Source organism: Leguminivora glycinivorella, chromosome 10, assembly GCF_023078275.1.
Source record: "Leguminivora glycinivorella isolate SPB_JAAS2020 chromosome 10, LegGlyc_1.1, whole genome shotgun sequence".
Lineage (NCBI taxonomy): Eukaryota > Metazoa > Arthropoda > Insecta > Lepidoptera > Tortricidae > Leguminivora > Leguminivora glycinivorella.
The window spans coordinates 2308779-2327953 of record NC_062980.1 but is presented as its reverse complement, the minus strand read 5'-3'; the positions used below and the strand labels follow the sequence as shown (position 1 = coordinate 2327953).

At 37.5% G+C, this 19175-nt stretch overlaps 1 protein-coding gene across 1 annotated transcript; it reads right to left on the bottom strand.

Annotated features, from left to right (window-relative positions):
- Positions 1-6955: 6955 nt before the first annotated feature.
- LOC125230740 (complement component 1 Q subcomponent-binding protein, mitochondrial) lies at positions 6956-19058 on the bottom strand. Its single transcript, XM_048136000.1, has 5 exons — positions 18718-19058; positions 17910-18060; positions 16982-17181; positions 9504-9592; positions 6956-7634 (listed from the first exon to the last, which is right to left on the bottom strand). Exons 1-5 carry the CDS (start codon positions 18950-18952, stop codon positions 7482-7484), a joined length of 828 nt encoding a protein of 275 aa, XP_047991957.1. The 5' UTR covers positions 18953-19058; the 3' UTR covers positions 6956-7481.
- Positions 19059-19175: the final 117 nt, after the last annotated feature.

The window sequence follows — 19175 nt, the reverse complement described above, 5'->3', positions numbered from 1 at the left end:
GTCCAAGAAACATGGTTGAGAAAGGATTCATTGTTTAAAATACCAGGATATGTCTGTCTCAGAGAGGACAGACCTGATGGGTATGGCGGAGTGGCCATACTTGTCAAAAACTCACTAACTTATAATTATGTCACTTTACCTGTACATAGTGATGAAATATCTGTTATAGCAGTGGTTGTAAATAGCATTTGTTTTGTATCATTATATTATAAACAACCAAATAATAATATTCTTATAGAAATAAATGAAATTTTTAAGTCCCTGCCTAAACCATTTGTTTGCTTAGGGGATTTTAATGCTCACCATGAGTTCTGGGGCTCTGCTCAAACTTTATACTATGGAGAAAGGTTATTGGAAATAATTAGTGAACATAATTTATGCATTTTAAACACTGGATCTCCTACTAGGCTTGCTCGAAATCCAAGTGCAATAGATCTGTCTATATGTACTCCAGATCTTGCTTCATCTTTATCATGGTCAACAGCAGATTCCACTTATGGTAGTGACCACTTTCCTATATACATTACCTTTCCTTTTTATAAGACTCCACGAACACATGCCAGAGAGCCCCGTATTAAACATAAACTGATTGATGACAAATGGGATGAGTATAGAGAGGCTGTAGTAAAAAGAATTAATATTTTGCCAGTAATAAACAACTCAAATATATTAGAGAGCTCTCAAGCATTTGCCTTAGCTCTGGTGGAGGCAGCTAATGAAACCTTTCCATTAAAGAGCAGAGGTCCGGAGTTCATTCCATCCCCACCTTGGTGGGATTCAGATTGCACTGTTGCAATTAAGCAAAGAAAGGAGGCAGAGAAAAAGTATTGTCAAGAAATGACTGATATTAACTTTGATAACTACTTAGAAGTCGCTAAATCAACTAAAGAATTACTTAGAAAAAAAAAGTTTGAAGGGTGGCATAGATTTTGTAAATCATTGAGTCCAAATGTAGCTCCATCAATTGTTTGGCAAAATATTAGGAGGTTTCGATCAGCATTTAAAGACACACAAAGTAAAATATCTCCATCTTTAGCAGACCAGGTTATGGATCGTTTGGGTCCACCTTATGTCCCAGAACACCCTATGATTCTCAGGCCACTCATGTTATCTAAAAATGATTCAGAAGATGTTTTAAATTCCCCTTTTTCGCTTTGTGAACTGAAAGGAGTACTTTCTTCGACTAAAGATTCCGCACCCGGTGAAGACGGGATCCCTTATTCTTTCGTATCAAAACTGGACGATAACAGTCTCTGCTACCTTCTTTCTTTGATTAACAATGTTATGATTACAGGCTCTGTTCCCAAAGAATGGAGAACACAAACATTGATTTTAATACCGAAACCAAATAAACCTACTTCAGACCCCAAATCGTATAGACCCATAGCCTTATCATCTGTAATAGCTAAAGTCGCAGAACACCTAGTAAAAATACGATTAGAATGGTTTCTAGAACACAATAAACTCTTAACTTGTAATCAATTTGGCTTTAGAAAAGGTAAATGTACTCTTGACAGTTTAAGCATCCTTACCACAGATATAAGAATAAGTTTCTCTAAAAATGACTCCTTAGTTGCTGCCTTTTTAGACATAAATTCTGCTTATGATAACGTCAACATTTCAATCTAAAAAATAAATTAATCAAATTAGATGTTCCTAACTTTCTTATTAATTTTATAATCAATATGCTGTATGAAAGGTTTATAAATTATCACTTAGAAGAACCTGGAAATAAATTTATTAAAAGAACTGTCTGGAAGGGTCTACCACAAGGTTCGGTCTTGAGCCCTTTATTGTATAACATTTATACTTATGATCTGGAACTTTCTGTTGGAGGACAGGTGGACGTCCTTCAATATGCGGATGATTTGCTTTTGTATGTTTCGGGGAGTTCTTTAGAAAACATTAGTAACACAATGTCCTCATCCTTGAATGCCTTAAATAGTTGGTTGGATAATAATGGGTTAGATCTTTCACCTTCTAAAAGCTCTGTTGTTGTTTTTTCACGAAAGAAAAATACTCCACTTATTAATATAAATTATAATGGTTGTCCACTGGTAATGAAAGATAGTGTTAAATTTCTGGGAGTTATATTAGATCGTAAGCTTACTGGAATTCCCCATTTTGAACATGTTGTTGTAAAATGTGAACGTAATCTGAATATATTAAGATGCCTGACAGGGGTCTGGTGGGGAGCCCACCCTTTTACTATGAGATTACTATATAATGCTTTAATAAGAAGTGTTTTAGATTACGGCACCTACCTCTTACACCCTGGAAATGTTAAAGCGACTAAAAAACTAGATTCAGTACAGGCCAAAGCTTTAAGATTAGTTACAGGGGCTATGAAATCAAGCCCAATAAGTTGCTTGCAAGTAGAATGTTGCGATCCACCTCTTGCCTTTAGAAGACAGTTTCTATGTGACAAATTCTTTTTCCGTTCTGTGCAACTATATTCTCATCCACTACTTCCAAAAGTAAAGCAATTAGCTGAACTGGTTGAAACAGGTAACTATTGGACCCATAAGGATTCTCCTTGTGTTGTTAAGAGTTATAAAAAATACAAAAGTCTAGAAGCACCGACTTATAGAAGTGAGACTCTTCCTTTATATCAACACTCATACAACAGTCTCATTACTAATCCAGATATTAGATTTAACATCGGTATATCTAAACACGATATAAATCCAAAAATAGATTTTTTGAACCTTCTTAACAATGACTGGAGTAATTGGCACTGTTTGTACACAGATGCCTCTAAACATGGTGATAGAAGTTGCGTTGGTGTTGGAGTCTTTCATTCACAATACAAAGGATTACAACTTATTAAACTGCCACCTGAAAGTTCTGTCTACACTGGTGAATGTTATGGTTTACTTAAAGCTATAGAATATGTACTTATGTTGAAGATACCTAAAACAATAATTTTTTCAGACTCCCGTAGTGCTTTAGAAGCAATAATGAGGTTTCCATTTAAGTCACATAAACAGTCCCCTGTCGTGTTTAACATTAGGAGCCTTTTATACAAATGTTCCCAAAAGAGTTGTGCTGTCGTGCTGGCTTGGGTGCCAAGCCATGTGGGTGTCCCTGGGAATGAGAGAGCTGACCAACTGGCAAATGAGGCTATTCACGTGGGAGACATTGTACCATATCATAACTATTGTCATGACTTAATCAATTTGTCGAAAGCGTATTTGTATGATAATTGGAATGGGATTTGGAATAAGGAAACATCAAAAGGTGAACATTATCGGCATATTCAGCCGGCAATTCCAAAGAAACCATGGTTTACAAGAGTATCATTTTCAAAAACTGTGACGTCAACATTATGCAGAATGCGCCTGGGGCATGTTTGTTCCCCGGCGCATTTACATAAAATAAATAAAAAGCCGGATCCTCATTGCTCTTGTGGCGAATATGGGGACCTAAACCATATTTTCTTTGCATGTACTCTTCACGATCGCTCTGATTTTCTTTCTAGTCTTGAATTACTACGCATCCCATTTCCCACATCCATACTTTGCTTGCTGTGTAATTATTCGTATGATATTTATAAGGCCATATCAGTATTTTTAGAAAAGAACGATATAAAATTGTAGTATAAAATGTATATATCATATCGAATCCAATCCTTTCCTTTCCAAATTACCGTAATATCCGTATTTCCTAATTCCTAGTTTCCCTAACTTTAACTCTTTCACTTGTCGTTGGCTAATGTAACAAAAGCCAGAAGAAAAAAAAAAAAATTGCTGCAAGTTTTGAGACGCAACTATAGTACCTAAGTTTTCATTGTAATTTTCTTTTCTTTCTTTCTTTTCTTTTGTGAATATGTGTATCTATGGACTAAAGTTGCCTGAAATAAATGATTTAATAATAATATAGGTAAGAGTGAGTGGCAAATATCTGCATCTCTTTCTAGCATATACTTCTGTCTCAAAACTTGCAGCAGCGCCGCAGAGATGGGCAAATCGTAATCGATTCCGGATTACACGATTACTTGATTTTACTTTGTAATCCACTACTGGGTGTCAGATTACTTGTAATGTAATCAAGTGAAACGGTAAATTACCATTACATATAAAGGAATCACTAATCATCTATACAATAATTACTATTACCAATAATTCGGAATCATAGTCGATTTAAAATAACTGAAATTATTGACTTGATTACTTTCAGATTACAAATATGTAGTACCTCAGATTGCTGACTGTCACTTTGACACAAAAGTCATCATGGGTGTCGTAAAATAGGTTTTAGGGGTGCTGATTCCAAAATTAATGACCAATTTGGAATCTGACATTGCTGACTGTCACTTTGACACAAAAGTCGTCATGGGTGTCGTAAAATAGGTTTTAGGGGGTGCTGATTCCAAAATGAATGACCAATGTGGAATCTGACATTGCTGACTGTCACTTTGACACAAAAGTCGTCATGGGTGTCGTAAAATAGGTTTTAGGGAGTTCTGATTCCAAAATTAATGAACAATGTGGAATCTGACATTGCTGACTGTCACTTTGATACAAAAGTCGTCATGGGTGTCGTAAAATAGGTTTTAGGGGATGCTGATTCCAAAATTAATGACCAATTTGGAATCTGACATTGCTGACTGTCACTTTGACACCAAAGTCGTCATGGGTATCGTAAAATAGGTTTTAGGGGGTGCTGATTCCAAAATGAATGACCAATGTCGAATCTGACATTGCTGACTGTCACTTTGACACAAAAGTCGTCATGGGTGTCGTAAAATAGGTTTTAGGGAGTGCTGATTCCAAAATTAATGAACAATATGGAATCTGACATTGCTGACTGTCACTTTGACACAAAAGTCGTCATGGGTGTCGTAAAATAGGTTTTAGGGGGTGCTGATTACAAAATTAATGACCAATGTGGAATCTGACATTGCTGATTGTCACTTTGACACAAAAGTCGTCATGGGTGTCGTAAAATAGGTTTTAGGGAGTGCTGATTCCAAAACTAATGAACAATGTGGAATCTGACATTGCTGACTGTCACTTTGACACAAAAGTCGTCATGGGTGTCGTAAAATAGGTTTTAGGGGGTGCTGATTCCAAAATTAATAACCAATTTGGAATCTGACATTGCTGACTGTCACTTTGACACAAAAGTCGTCACGGGTGTCGTAAAATGGGTTTTAGAGGGTGCTGATTCCAAAATTAATGAACAATGTGGAATCTGACATTGCTGACTGTCACTTTGACACAAAAGGCATCATGGGTGTCGTAAAATAGGTTTTAGGGGGTGCTGATTCCAAAATTAATGACCAATGTGGAATCTGACATTGCTGACTGTCACTTTGACACAAAAGTCGGTATGGTTGTAGCGTGTGGCCTGAGTAAAGCACCACAGCTGCGACAGATGGCGCGCCCGTGTTTATTATTTTTGAGTGTTTGTAATTTAAAAACATGAAAGATTGCATTAAAATAAGCATCTTTTATAGAATGAAGCTGTTTGAAAAACCTACTTATTTAGGAGTTAGAGCAGTACGAAGTTGCGAATTTTCCCATAGTATTTACTAAGGCGCCAGAGATTTTTTTACCAATATAACCAATTTAAATAAGGATGTTTTGTTATATAAACTTTTTCTTCTCCATTAATATTTACTGAGATATAAGGGTTCTAAGATTAGTAAATGGCACTAGCACTTTAATAAAATTAACGCGTGTCTCGCAAACGGTCTAGGATACAAAATGACGACTTTTATATAGGTATAGGTTAGGTTCGTTAGGTATCTTCAAACGGACGAAGGCTCCTATTCTGTGCAGTTTCTGTAATAAGCGGGGCTCCGTCGATATCGCTTTCTGTCTCTGGCGCCTTAGTAATGCTACGGGAAAATTTTGCAACTTTGCACCACTCTAACTCCTAAATTAGTAGGTTTTAAAAAAAACTTTAATTTATAAAAGATGCTTATTTTAATGCATTCTTTCTAATAAGAACAAAACACTATGCTAGAAAGAGTGCAGAGGAAGTTCTGTAGGCACATTTACAAACGACTGTACGGATATTACCCATATATGTATCCATCTCTATTCGTAACAGGAATGGTTGGTCTTCAAACTCTAGAAACCAGACGGAAACTGCTGCATATTATGCATTACCGCCAACTGTTTCACCATAGAGTAGATGACGCATCCGTGCTTGAGAGAATGGGGCTGCAAGTGCCAAGAGCGAATGTGGTGGTTGGCATGCCGGGCGCGGTGCCGGCGCGGCGGCGGCGGCGCCTGTTCGCGGCGGCCGGCGCACCGCTCGAGCCCGAGCTGCTCTTAACCGCATCATGTTGGAGACAGACGATATTGACATATTTGCTGATAGTGTTGGTGTGTTTTACAGAAAACTCTTACGGCTCAGCCACGACATTGGTCTAAGCGCGACAGCGGTGAGCGGCGGCCATACATTAGAGCGAGACACAGCGATGGGACTTTTCATTCGCACGTATGGCTGCCGCTCACCGCTGTCGCGCTTAGACCAATGTCGTGGCTGGGCCGTTAAGGTTCATAGACTCTACACTCCTTAGGTTATTAATGTAATAACCATAGTTTAACTTTTAAGTGTGTTTGCTTTTATTTATGTCAATTTAACATGTACATAATTATATTACCACATAAGTGCTTTGGTGAAATACTGTTAACTTTTGTGTATTTTTAATAAATAAATAAATAAATAAAAAAACGTGAAAAAAGTCCCAGAATCGGGCCCCTTTTGCTATACTCTGACCGCCCCTGTCTATACTACTGTAATGTTTGACGTTATCACGTTAAACTACCGTCCGTAAACCGACTTTACAGACAAACAATTTTTTTTTAGCATTGTAAATAGGAATCAGATTCTGGTAACTGCCTCACTAAACTAACTCTTGATTGAGCTTTGATTTATCTAACCTTACCCGCATAAAGGCATGTAAAACTAGAAGAATTAATAAATTCAAACAACAATATCTAAATTCGGATACATTTATTCAAACGTAACTAACCAAATATCACTAAAATGAACAGAACACTTCCTTGTCAACTAAACTAACATCTTTTAAAGCTGTTTCAGCAAATTAAATGCTATTGTGGCCTCCTGTGCCATATTATATTGCGGTATCTCATTTCCATCATTATTTTTTGACACAAACAATAATTATGTACCATACACTATATTTTTTTCAGAGGAAAGCAGACAACGTCTTCTCCATACAATCATATTTTACATTTTTCTATCTGGATATTGATAAAATGGAAAATGTTTTCACCTATAAATTTTATGTATATCAACCATAGTTATGCGCGCCTACAGTTGACTATTTTTTAGTTTTTTTTTAACTGTAAAACACAGTTAAAAAAACTAAGAAAAGATAGGAGCCAAAACGATAGATGATATAAAAAAAGTGTCAAAATATTCTCAATAATATTAACATCCACAGAGAAAACAGACTATAAGAAAAAGACATTGCCGCTTCCGTCTGTGCATAGACAAATCTATTGTTTTCCAATGGTGAATTTAGAGATGCCCTCGAGCAGGTTGATGTAGGCGGCGTGCTCGTATCCGGTGCTGAAGTCAGACAGTTTCTGAACGAAGTTGTTGCTGATGCCCTTCTCTTCCAACAAGTTCATTAGGAGGTCGTACAGGTACTGGAATAAAAATAAAAATAACTTATACAAACTATTTAAGAAATTGTCAGTAGAAAATGGCCCAAAAATAAAATTTTCCTTACAAGGAATAACCGACATTTGTTTTATTTTTAGCTAGATAACAATTTTTATGAAAACACTATGTAGCCTTACGCATCTTTAACGCTATAAGAAAGTAAGTTTGAAAACAACAGCGCAAAAAAAAATCTGGGTGCTGGCTGTCTGATGTCATAAAACAAAAAATCTCTCGCAATTTGGTTTTTTACCAGTTACAGGCGTTTTTCGTATAACAATAAAAAAATAATATTGATGAAAATTTAAAATGATGAGATGGGCCATTTTTTTTTTTTCAAAGTTGGCCACCCCACTTTTTTTGTAACAGGGGTATTTTTTTCGCGATTCATACTTAGAATTGCGAGGTCTTTCGATCCCGACATGAGAAAAAAAATGTCCCAAGATTTCCATACGTTTTTCAAACCTTCCCTTTCGTTACCGCCATACAAAATGTATGAAAAAATGGTAACGGAATGGAAAAAAAAACTTGGGACACTTTTTTCTCCTATTAGGATTGAAAGAGAACGGAAACCACATAAAAAATTCCAAATCCAAAAGAAAAGTGGGGTGGACAACTCTGACAAAAATGGCCCAGTTAATTCATAAGATCACAACATAAAAAAAAATCTGTTAAGGAAAAAAATGTCGCACGTCAATGAATATTTCCCAAATGATAGGAAATAACTTCACATCAGAGCTGACAATATCCCCCGATTTTGGCACCTGACCACTACATTTATTATAGTATCAAGTGTGGCGTAAGAAAAGGGGTGAAGAAAAACGGCATCGACAATGTCTTGTCCCAGGATCGAACCTGGGACCGCTGCGTGGCAGCCCAGTAGTAAAACCACTTGACCATTTGACCCAGCCACATAGAGGACGAAAAAAAGGATATTATTATCATTTTGCAGTAAAAGAACTGTCTACCTTTTCAATAGTGATGACCGAAATTATAATGTTACGCTATCGAATTGTCTAAATTATTGAACAAGGTTAATTTGCCTCATTGACACAGTGCGCCATCTAGCGGATGTGTTGCGAACTAGAACGAACACGCTCGATTATTCATACTACAGCAGATCTCCATAAGAATGTGATTTTCGATATAGACAGACATCTTGAAAGAGTGCCAGATACGAGGACTCCTAAAATTATAACTAGGTGGATGTCACAACAAAAAAAAAATGCATAGGGCTAAACCTCGGAAAGTGGCTAGACTGTTTGGAAGAGGACCTTAGGAGAATGAAGAGATCTAACAACTGGAGAAGCGTTGCCACGGATCGCGACAACTGGAGGAACATAGTGAAGGGGGCAGTTGCATCAACCACATTTGACAGACACATCATCGTCACGCAGCAGAGGTCTATGGAAATTCCCATACAAACATATTTAACGAATGCTTTAACACGGTTTGGTGCAACTGGCCCTAAGACGCATAGTTGTAGCGCTATTGAATAAGTAAAGATTTGCTGTTTTCTTTTGTTAGGAACCATCCACACACAGGCGACGCATGTCCTGAGACGCGGAACGGACGTCAGCGCCACGCCGCCCGAAAGTAATTTAAAAAAAGTCTCCTCAGTACATTTTGTATAGGAAGGACGCTCAAGGGACGACGCTTGGCGCGCCCCAGGCGACGCGTCGCTTGGCGCGCACCACGTCGCCTGGGGGCGCGTCTTACGTCCTTCCTATACAAAATGTACTGAGGTTTTTTAAATTACATTCGGGCGCCGTGGCGCTAACATCCGTTCCGCGTCTCAGGACATGCGTCGCCTGTGTGTGGATGGTCCCTAGTAACAAAGATGTTTTTATACTGACCCCATCAAGAACGTCGCCAGCAACCGCGTACACCTTGTCGTTCCACTCGCCTTTGTAGAGGGTCACCTCGTCGATTCCAAATATGTCATCTGAAAAAAAAAATTTTTGTTTTGCAAGGACCTCCACTAGCTGACGCAGATTACCCGGAACCAAAAACATATGTAAGGTCAGTGTGGGGAAGACCGTCTACCCGGAAAGACCGTCTATTGACTATAACTTTTGTGTTTATATATCTACGCCTCTCACACCTCCGGAGGTATACCAGTTTTTCATCCTCCAGCCATTGGTCTTCAATTCATATCCCTAGGACGAACACTAGTTAACAATAATCTTGATTCGTGTTTCGAACTCGAACATCGAGTTCAACATAGTTCCGCAAAAAATTTAAATAAAATAGAAGCAGTCGGAATATTTGTATATCATGTATGTAACGGAGTCATTTAATAACCGTTCTTTCTAACTAGTACTATTAATCTACTGAAAACGCGCTCAATTTCTAGTTTTATGTTCTGAAATATGTAACTTAGAAATTGTGCCTACTCAGAAAGTCCGGCATAAAAGAGAAAGGCAAGACCGGCATATGATAAACAAGGAGTTGCCAACCTTTTTTAGGCTTTATTGGAAATAAGTCGAGCGTAAACAATATCAATATATAGGTAAGGTACGTTTATGGCTTATGATAGTTGTACCGTTTTTGATTTGTTTTTGTTTTTGGTTTTTGGTTGACTGTATTTGGAAGTTAACTTCCAAATACAGTTTTGATAATGATTCGTATGGTGTTACTAAAATCATTCGAAAGTATTAAATAATAAAAATAAAATATATGTGACATGGTTGTGAAGAATGATAAGGGGGCGTCCATTAATCGCGTCATACGTTTTTGGCTTATTTTAGACCCCCCCCCTCCCCCATGGTGATCTTTGGTGATATTTTCAGGACCCCCCCCCCCCTGGCCAATATGACGTGTAATTTTTTGGCAACTTAAGTAGACTTTTTTCCAACCCACGAATCTACCAAATCTTGGCGCGAAATTCAAATTTTCTATGAGAATTAAACCTTCGCCCCCTCATTTTTAAGGTTCCGTACCTCAAAAAGGAAACCACTGAACCAATTAACTTGTTTGGCACACATTATGTAAACTTGTGACCCAAAGACGGTCATGTAATTTAAATAAAATAAAAAAAAACAACTATATACACTTTTGGAGGGTAAAAGTGAAAATTAGAAATCAAAGTTTTTTGAAATAGTTTTTTAGCGTGTTACATATCAAATGAAAGAGCGTTAATTGGGCCATTTTTTTTTTCAAAGTTGTCCATCCCACCCTTCTTTTTTATTTGGAATTTTTGACGCGCTTTCCACTCAGAATCGCAAGCTCCTTCAATCCCAATAGGAGTAAAAAGTGTCCCAAGGTTTTTCCCTATTCCGTATACCAGTTTTTCATACATTTTGTATGGCAGTAACGGAATGGAAGGTCTAAAAAAAATATGGAAATTTTGGGACACTTTTTTCTCCCACCACGATCAAAAGACCTCGCGACTCCGAATATGAATCGCGTAAAAAATACCCACGTTACAAAAAAAGTGGGGTGGACAACTTTGAAAAAAATGGCCCTTATTATTTCAAAAATATATGTTTTTAATAATTTTCAATCGAGTAATTTAGAAAACAGACAAAAATTACCATTCCCTTATCTCCGAAACTAATTAGCATAAAATTTTCAAAACATTACCGGGGTAAGCCTTGGATGTATAGAATACAAGAAAACCTATTAGAAATATATAGTCAAGCCTAAATTGGACTTTAAAAAAAAAACTCAAATTACGAATTTCACTCACTGGGGCTGCAAGGAGTTACCAAATCTTTTGAAAGTGTTGAGTGCGTTTGAATATTACATGTACATTCATTTTTGTTTCGTCTTTTTAGGGTTCCGTAGTTAACTAGGAACCCTTATAGTTTCGCCATGTCTGTCTGTCCGTCCCTCCGTCCGCGGATAATCTCAGTGACCGTTAGCACTAGAAAGCTGAAATATGGTACCAATATGTATATCACGCCAACAAAGTGGTAAACTACATCAACTACATGTAAAGTGGGGATTGATTTTTTTTCATTCCAACCCCAACGTGTGATATATTGTTGGACAGGTATTTAAAAATGAATAAGGGTTTACTAAAATCGTTTTTTGTTAATATTAATATTTTCTTAAATAATCGCTCCTAAAGGAAAAAAAAGTGTCCCCCCCACCCCTCTAACTTTTGTTTTGAACTATATGTTTAAAAAATATGAAAAGATCACAAAAGTAGAACTTTATAAAGACTTTCTAAGAAAATTGTTTTGAACTTGATAGGTTAAGTAGTTTTTGAGAAAAATACGGAAAACTACGGAACCCTACACTGAGCGTGGCCCGACACGCTCTTGGCCGGTTTTTTATACATTGTTCAAAATATTATTATTTTATTTTCAAAAATGACTTAGCGCCTCCAAAAGGCGCTTAAGCTCTTCTTGTGATCTAACCCTTGCAACACGAGTCCAACTCACACTTGGCCGGTTTTTAAGTGTTATGGCTCGTCTATGATTCCGCCAACGTCAAAGTTTAGAAAGGCACGCGTTTTTTTAAGACAGTTGGCCGGTGATTTGCCAAATTTGCCGCCTTTTTTCAGTGCCATGAATAGGTTGACCGTCTATAACCGACTGTCCGTGTACACGTGATGAGGGCAAACTAAAAAAATCTTTGAGAATGAAAAATAACCGACTGCACACAGCTCTTTTTTTCTCACATGATGGTCTCATCTGAAGATCAGCGCTGGAAGTCACCAGCAACGGCAGCAACACGCTGAGATGAGGCCATTTCGTGGCACTTCATACCGTTCTGTTCGTGTTGTAATGTGTAATTAATCTTGACTGTGTCCACGAATAAATTATATTATATTATGTTATATTCTATTCTATTCTGTTCTCTTTGCACTGCACAACGCAAGTTCTAACTGTAAAAGTTGATATAAAAATAGCTCAGAAATATGATTTTTTGTTTATGTTAGTGTAAGAAAAAAATACACGTGATATGTTCCTAACCCCCCCACCCCCCATGGTGATATTTGGTGATTTTTTCATGACCCCCTCCCCCCCCTATGCAGTATGACGCGATTAATGGACGCCCCCTAAGAGGTGAACAGAAGTAAGCCTACACTCATATTGAAGTTCATCATCATATTGAAGTTCATAGAATTATTGTAAGATCTACCCGTTTTCTATTATTTTTGTTTAAGTATGTGTAGATTGTGCAACATGCGGCGACGCATATTTTAAAAGAGAATAGGGTTTCAAGTTGGTCATTATTTTTATGATCAGCATTACCCAACAGGGATAGTATGGGTACCCTTTTAAAACGGTTGTGACCGACTATTTTACGGCTACCCGACCATTGCTGAAATTGCTGACTGTCACTATGATACAAAAGTCGTCATGGGTGTCGTCAAATATGTTTTCAGGGGTGCTGATTTCAAAATTAATGACCAATCTAGAATTTGACTTTGCTGACTGTCACTGTGACACAAAATTCGCAATGGGTGTCATCACAGATGTCATATATTACGAACTTATTCCACCGTCCCCATTCTACCATCGGACTCTTAGACGCACGGCCGGTCTCCATCCTTACTTGGTGGATATTCCACGAATCCGCACGAAGCGCTTTGCTTCTTCTTTTCTTATGCGCACTGCCAAGGAGTGGAATTCCTTGCCGGCGGCTATATTTCCGAGCTCATATAACCCGGCAACCTTCAAATCAAGAGTGAACAGGCATCTTCTGGGCGAGCTCACTCCATCGTAGGCCACGTCTTTGCCTTTGGCTAGTCTGTGGTCAAGAGTAAGCCCATTTATAATAAAAAAAAAATATATATATATATACCATAGATCAAGCAAACGTATCTACTTAGCGTGTCAAATGAACTCAGTGAAATCCACTGAGTTGTCCGTCTTTACTCGCAGCTTGCAGCTTTCGGGCGTCAATTTTTGTAAGTTGAAGTCAACCAAAACATAAAAAATGCCTCGTTACGTGATATTCAATTGCCACAACACAAAAATTATGAACAATCAAGAGCCTGAGACATATTTAAAATTACAGACAAGAATCAACTTCAGTACAAAATTTGACACGCTCGGCCCCTATACAAATATATGAATTTGTTTCTTCTATCTAAATTAAGTTCTGTGGGTGTCATCAATAGGTTTTCGGAGGTGCTGATTTAAAAATTAACAACTACTTTGGAACCTGACATTGCTGACTGTCACTTTGACACAAAAGTGGTCATGGGTGTGGTCAAATAGGTTCTCGGGGGTACTGATTCCAAAATTAATAACCAATCTGGAATCTGACATTGCTGACTGTCACTTGACACAAAAGTCGTCATAGGTGCCGTCAAATAGGTTTTTGGGGGTGCTGATTTAACTTTTGTGTCAAAGTGACAGTCAGCAATGTCATATTCCAAAGCGGTGTTTAATTTTTAAATCAGCACCCCCGAAAACTTATTTGACGACACAGCAGACGAATTTTGTGTCAAATTGACTGTCAGCAATGTCATGATTTCAAATTAGTCATTAATTTTGGAATCAGCATCCCGAAAACCTATCTGACGACACCTATTACGATAAGAGTTCAATCGCCCGTTTTAGATTCACGACCCGTATATGAAATATTAAAGGCCATGCCTGGATCAGAGATAGATATTAATCGATTAACTTTTTATCAGACTAATTAATCGTCTTATTTTAATCGTTAATCGTTAGTCGATTACTTTTTGTCCAAGTCTGGTAGTGACTATAGCAAAACCAAACATTGCTAAGAAATGTTACCAAACAAATTCATGTATCCTAATATCGTACCTATTACCTTTTCTTAATAACAAAGTGTCAAAAGCAGATAAGTAGTCGACTGTAATATCGTGACTAAATTGGATTTGCAGATGTTCGTTGGAAAACGCAGTATTATGCAATATCCGGACCTAAAAAGAAAAGGTTATGAACCCCATCTACGGGACATATGCCGGTCTTGCCTTATAAATAGAAAAATGCTTATATGTTCAAAATTTCAACGTTATTTTATTAATTATCTAGCACATTCTGCCCTGTTATTACGTAAAAAAACAATGATCATGATTTTGGAACCTAGTCTCATATGAAATTACGCGACAACAAGCACTAGACGGTCTTTCCGTGCTCATCGCGGGAGGACGGTCAACCCGCCGAGCCTTAAAAAATTTGATTTTTATCACTTAAAAGTACCTTATTTCACCAAAATGTTGTAAAAGCTTTGTAAAATATAATATTTGCTATCCCGTAGGACCATGCGCATTACGCCAGACTACATTAATTATAGAGTTTTATCCACTCAAACTTTATTTCAAATAAACTACGCCGGTCTTGCCCGCACTGACCTTAACTCCGTATAGACAGATAGTATAAGAAAAAAACGTACCTCAAAACTATACAGAAAAAGGTACGGTCACCTAGATGGCGATACACCTTTGGGGAACGCCCGGCTAGATAGCGCTAATATTAATATTTGACATTTTAAGTCCAGGGTTCGAGGATATATATCCAGGTGGGTTCGACGATATATATCAATGGATATAAATATCCGATATACTATCATTTTTTTATAATTATTGCAATACAAAAATGGTACAAAACATGTAACATTGTTAAAAATAAAATTTTTATGTGTTTGTTACTCGTTTACTCCTGATTTTCCTTATCTAAAGTAGTATTCATAAATAATGCAACAAAATAATAATATGCCTTCCATACAAAATGGATATATATCAAAGTTGATATATCCGATATATTGATATTTATTATAAATATCGGATATTTTCGAGCCCTGATTTTAACACATATCAAGATAAGAATATGGGCCAAATTGTCAAAACTGAGGTTCAAAAGTTTTAACCTTGTGTCGAGAGATGGCTGTCTATGCACTGTGATTACACATTTTACTTTGACAGTAACTCTCTATAATACTCGATCCTCTTTGCCCGGAACGGACGCCCGTCTAATAAGAAATTGTATAAACAGCGGTAAAACTTTACTTATTGGCGGGACCCGCGAGCCTGCGCACGCGGCGGGCATCCGTGCCAGCTAGCGGATGCCCTAATAATATTGTTTAGAATGGGCAGGGGCATGCCATGTTTGCCGTATGCATCCACAGAGGTGGGCTAAAGTAGCCACAGTATGGATGCCGCAAAACGAACGAGGATCTGGCAGGCCCAGGCGTTGTAGACTGTAGTATGGCGGGATGACCTGGACGTGTATCTCAACAACTGGCCGGAGATCGCCCAGAACCGGGACGAGTGGAAATCTAAGGGGGAGGCCTTTGCCCAGCAGTGGGACACAATATAGGCTTGTAATAAATAAATTAAAATGAAACCCTTAGTGGAGGACTATATATGGCATTTCAGTCTAACAAAGGTAGTAAACATGTCTCATAATTTTATGCAGAAGTAAGGTACAGACCCATTTCTGGATGTGCATATGATTTACTGTACCCTGCAATTGGCACCAGATATCTCCATAAATGGGAGAATCTAGCGTGGCGAAATATGCAGGGATGATCTTTTAAAACGCTTTTATTATTTTGGATTAACCCCAGCAAAATGTCAGGAGAATATTTATTTATTTTGTTATTTATTACTTAAAAAGCAGGCAGGCAGTTAAAGTACTGATGTATTCTGTATTTAGTAATCATTTGGACAGTTATTATATATAACAGTTCTAGATGCTTATGTCATTTTCATTTTTAAACTGATCCTAATTTTGATGGAAAACCATTTTTTTGTGGCTATTTATATGGCTGATCTCAGATCTGTCAGTATTGAGATTTTAACCAAAGCATGTAAACTTGAATTACATCTCCGAAAGTTCTCTTAGGCCACAGAATACATAACAGTACAAGTCAGCAGTTCTCGAAAAGTTTGTACAAAAATTAAGGAAAAAGTTAAATTTGTTTTTATTAATTCTTATTTTGTTACCAAGATTTTGTTGATGAATTGAGATTTTATTAAGTTTTATTTCGTCATTAAGGTTCTCTAGTATCTATATTTTCTTAATTATAACAATTAACCCGTATATATCTTACGAAAGTCGACTTATTACTAAATGATGGTAACAAAATAGGATCAATTAAAATTTGCTGACGTGGCTATGTACAAAGTTGCCGGGAACTGCTCCAGTAGTGCTTAGGCTAAAAGTATAAACCAAACAACCGTGGGTGGTTCTCGTAGAAAACTTGTACTCATCAGCATTGGTAGTAGGGGGGTCTTGAAGGAACGAGCAGGTGCAACCAAGCGTGGTGTCCACCACAAACAATGTCCACTTCAAACTGAGGCTTAGAACGCATCTCGGCGAACTCCTGTTTCTCATGCTGAACGTGTTTTCGAATTCAACGCGAGCGAAGTCGCAGGCAAAAGCGAATATAGAATACTTACTGTACTCATCAGCATTGGTAGTAGGCGGGTCTTGTAGGAACGAGCAGGTGAAACCAAGCGTGGTGTCACCGCGAACAATGTCTACTTCGAACTGAGGCTTGGAGCGCATCTCGGCAAACTCCTGCTTCTCTGGTTGCACATCGCCTTCGCCGAAGTCGTCCGAGTCGACGGTGTGGTTCACGTTGAATGTTACGTTGATTCTGGAAGTGTGGGCAAGTGGGTAAATAAATGGTGGAGTTCTGGAATGTGATGTAATTATTGTGCATTATTAGGTTTACATAAAATAAATAAGTACCAGTCACATTAAGATTATTGATAATAGTTTTCTGGGCTATCATATCATTTCTTTTTTGATAGGGTTGCCAGGCGGTTTTTTTTATTATTTGCCATTTTAGCATCTAGAGAGGCCACTCCATATACTCTACCCTAGATCCGACTGAAGGGCCTGCTCTCATCTGCATCTTCATCTAGGGAGCGATTTAAGGTCTTTTTAAAGGTATGACCTTTTCAACTGTTTTTTATTAAAGAAACCTTTTGACAAGTCAGGGTTTTGTGCTCTAAATTTTTCATGAGTCTTGTCCCTGTTACCATACTTTTTGAGGATGCTTGGTATGTGTATGAAGTATAGTTTTGATTTTCAGTAACCAGTTGTTAATTATAGGATTAATGGAACTCATTTCCTATAAATGAATTAGATTATTTTTATTTAAAACTTAATATAAGTTGACCATAATCAACTATGCTTTAGTAAATGACATATTTTTCATTTCTCTTGGATATCAAAATTAATGTGATTCTACTGTAGTTTATATGTATATTAGAAGTATGTTAGGTTATACCCAAAATCAACTAAACTAAAACTGTAAAAAATGATTAGTTTTTTTTACAGTTTTAGTTCAGTAGTTTTATGCATATTGTAATGACTTACACTTCATCTTTCAGTGCCTTTGAGAGCAGCACCTCAGCCCCAGTCCCCGTCACCTTGAAGCCATCCACCTCCGTGGGCAGCGTCTTCAACTTCTGCGCCTTCCTCTCCGCCACTATCTCTTCTGTGAGGAACTCCACTAGCTCTCGCTCTCCTAAGTAATAGTAACAATTTAAATACCAAGCTAAAGCTAGTTAGCTAGTTTTCTACACAATCTACTTAGATACTAAGAATTAGGCTAGGCCCATAGTCTACTATCATATATTTATCATAGAAATATGATCATAGACAACATGCCATCATTGCCATCCTTCTCCTTCACATTGGACAAAAAGGGAGGCATACAGACCTATGATTATATTTCTATGATAAACATATGATAGTAGACTATCCTTAAAAATAGTACTTAATGTCATAAACTAACACTAACATATTACTGCTTCAACTAAAATGATAAACTAGTATCTAAATAATACATTTATGTGTAGATACAGTATAATGATAGATACACATTTGTTTAAGATGTTAACACATATAAAAGGGTATACATACAACAAAAGTTTGCAAATTAGGAACAGAAAATGATGATGAAAAATACTTATAGCTAGCCAGAAAGGAGTAAGTCACTTACCAAGACTTTGGAGGTATAGGGTAATAGGACTAACCTAACGGCCTATTCTTGGATGAAGTCTCACGTCCGTAGTCTTCTATAACCAATAAATAGTATTAGGGAAGGAACAGGGTAACAGGAATCACAGGGATGAGCTAAGCATGGTGCAATAGACATAACCTCAAAATGAATCGCAAGTACCTTTTGTGTGTAGGGCTTTCAGACCGCATCCACAGCTGCATATGTTGGAATGGTTATGGAGCAGGCTGGTGGCCGCAGCCCCGTCCATCCTCTTTGAGCAGCTCATGTGCCATATTCCTCTCGTGAAATCACGCTTCACGGGAGCCTGCGCTCGGCTCACTAGTGCACTAGCTATGCCTGTGTTTTTAACGCACCCCTGGATTACTCTGTGTGCTGATCTGACCAAGCCGCTCATTTTTAGGAAACTTCTTATAGTTCTTATCAGATCACAAAATAAAATGGAATTTTCGAAAAAATGACACAGAATGGAATACAGCACAGCGCCAGTCTGAAAATAAATGTTGCCAGTAAATAAAAACTTACTTCAATTTTATTTATTCAACTGTAATAAAAAAAAATCAACGATTTAAAGAGTAGCTCAGACAGTACCCATACCACGTGGACATTTTGACATATTC

What these genes read in the sequence shown, in the direction of transcription:
- LOC125230740 (XM_048136000.1), bottom strand. Translation starts at nt 18,952, where the DNA reads ATGAGCGGCTTGGTCAGATCAGCACACAGAGTAATCCAGGGGTGCGTT. An exon ending in AAGGCACTGAAAGATGAAGT is followed by an intron (nt 17,182 to 17,909) that starts GTAAGTCATTAC and finishes CCACACTTCCAG; the next exon opens with AATCAACGTAACATTCAACG. An exon ending in TACCAATGCTGATGAGTACA is followed by an intron (nt 9,593 to 16,981) that starts GTAAGTATTCTA and finishes TTTTTTTTTCAG; the next exon opens with ATGACATATTTGGAATCGAC.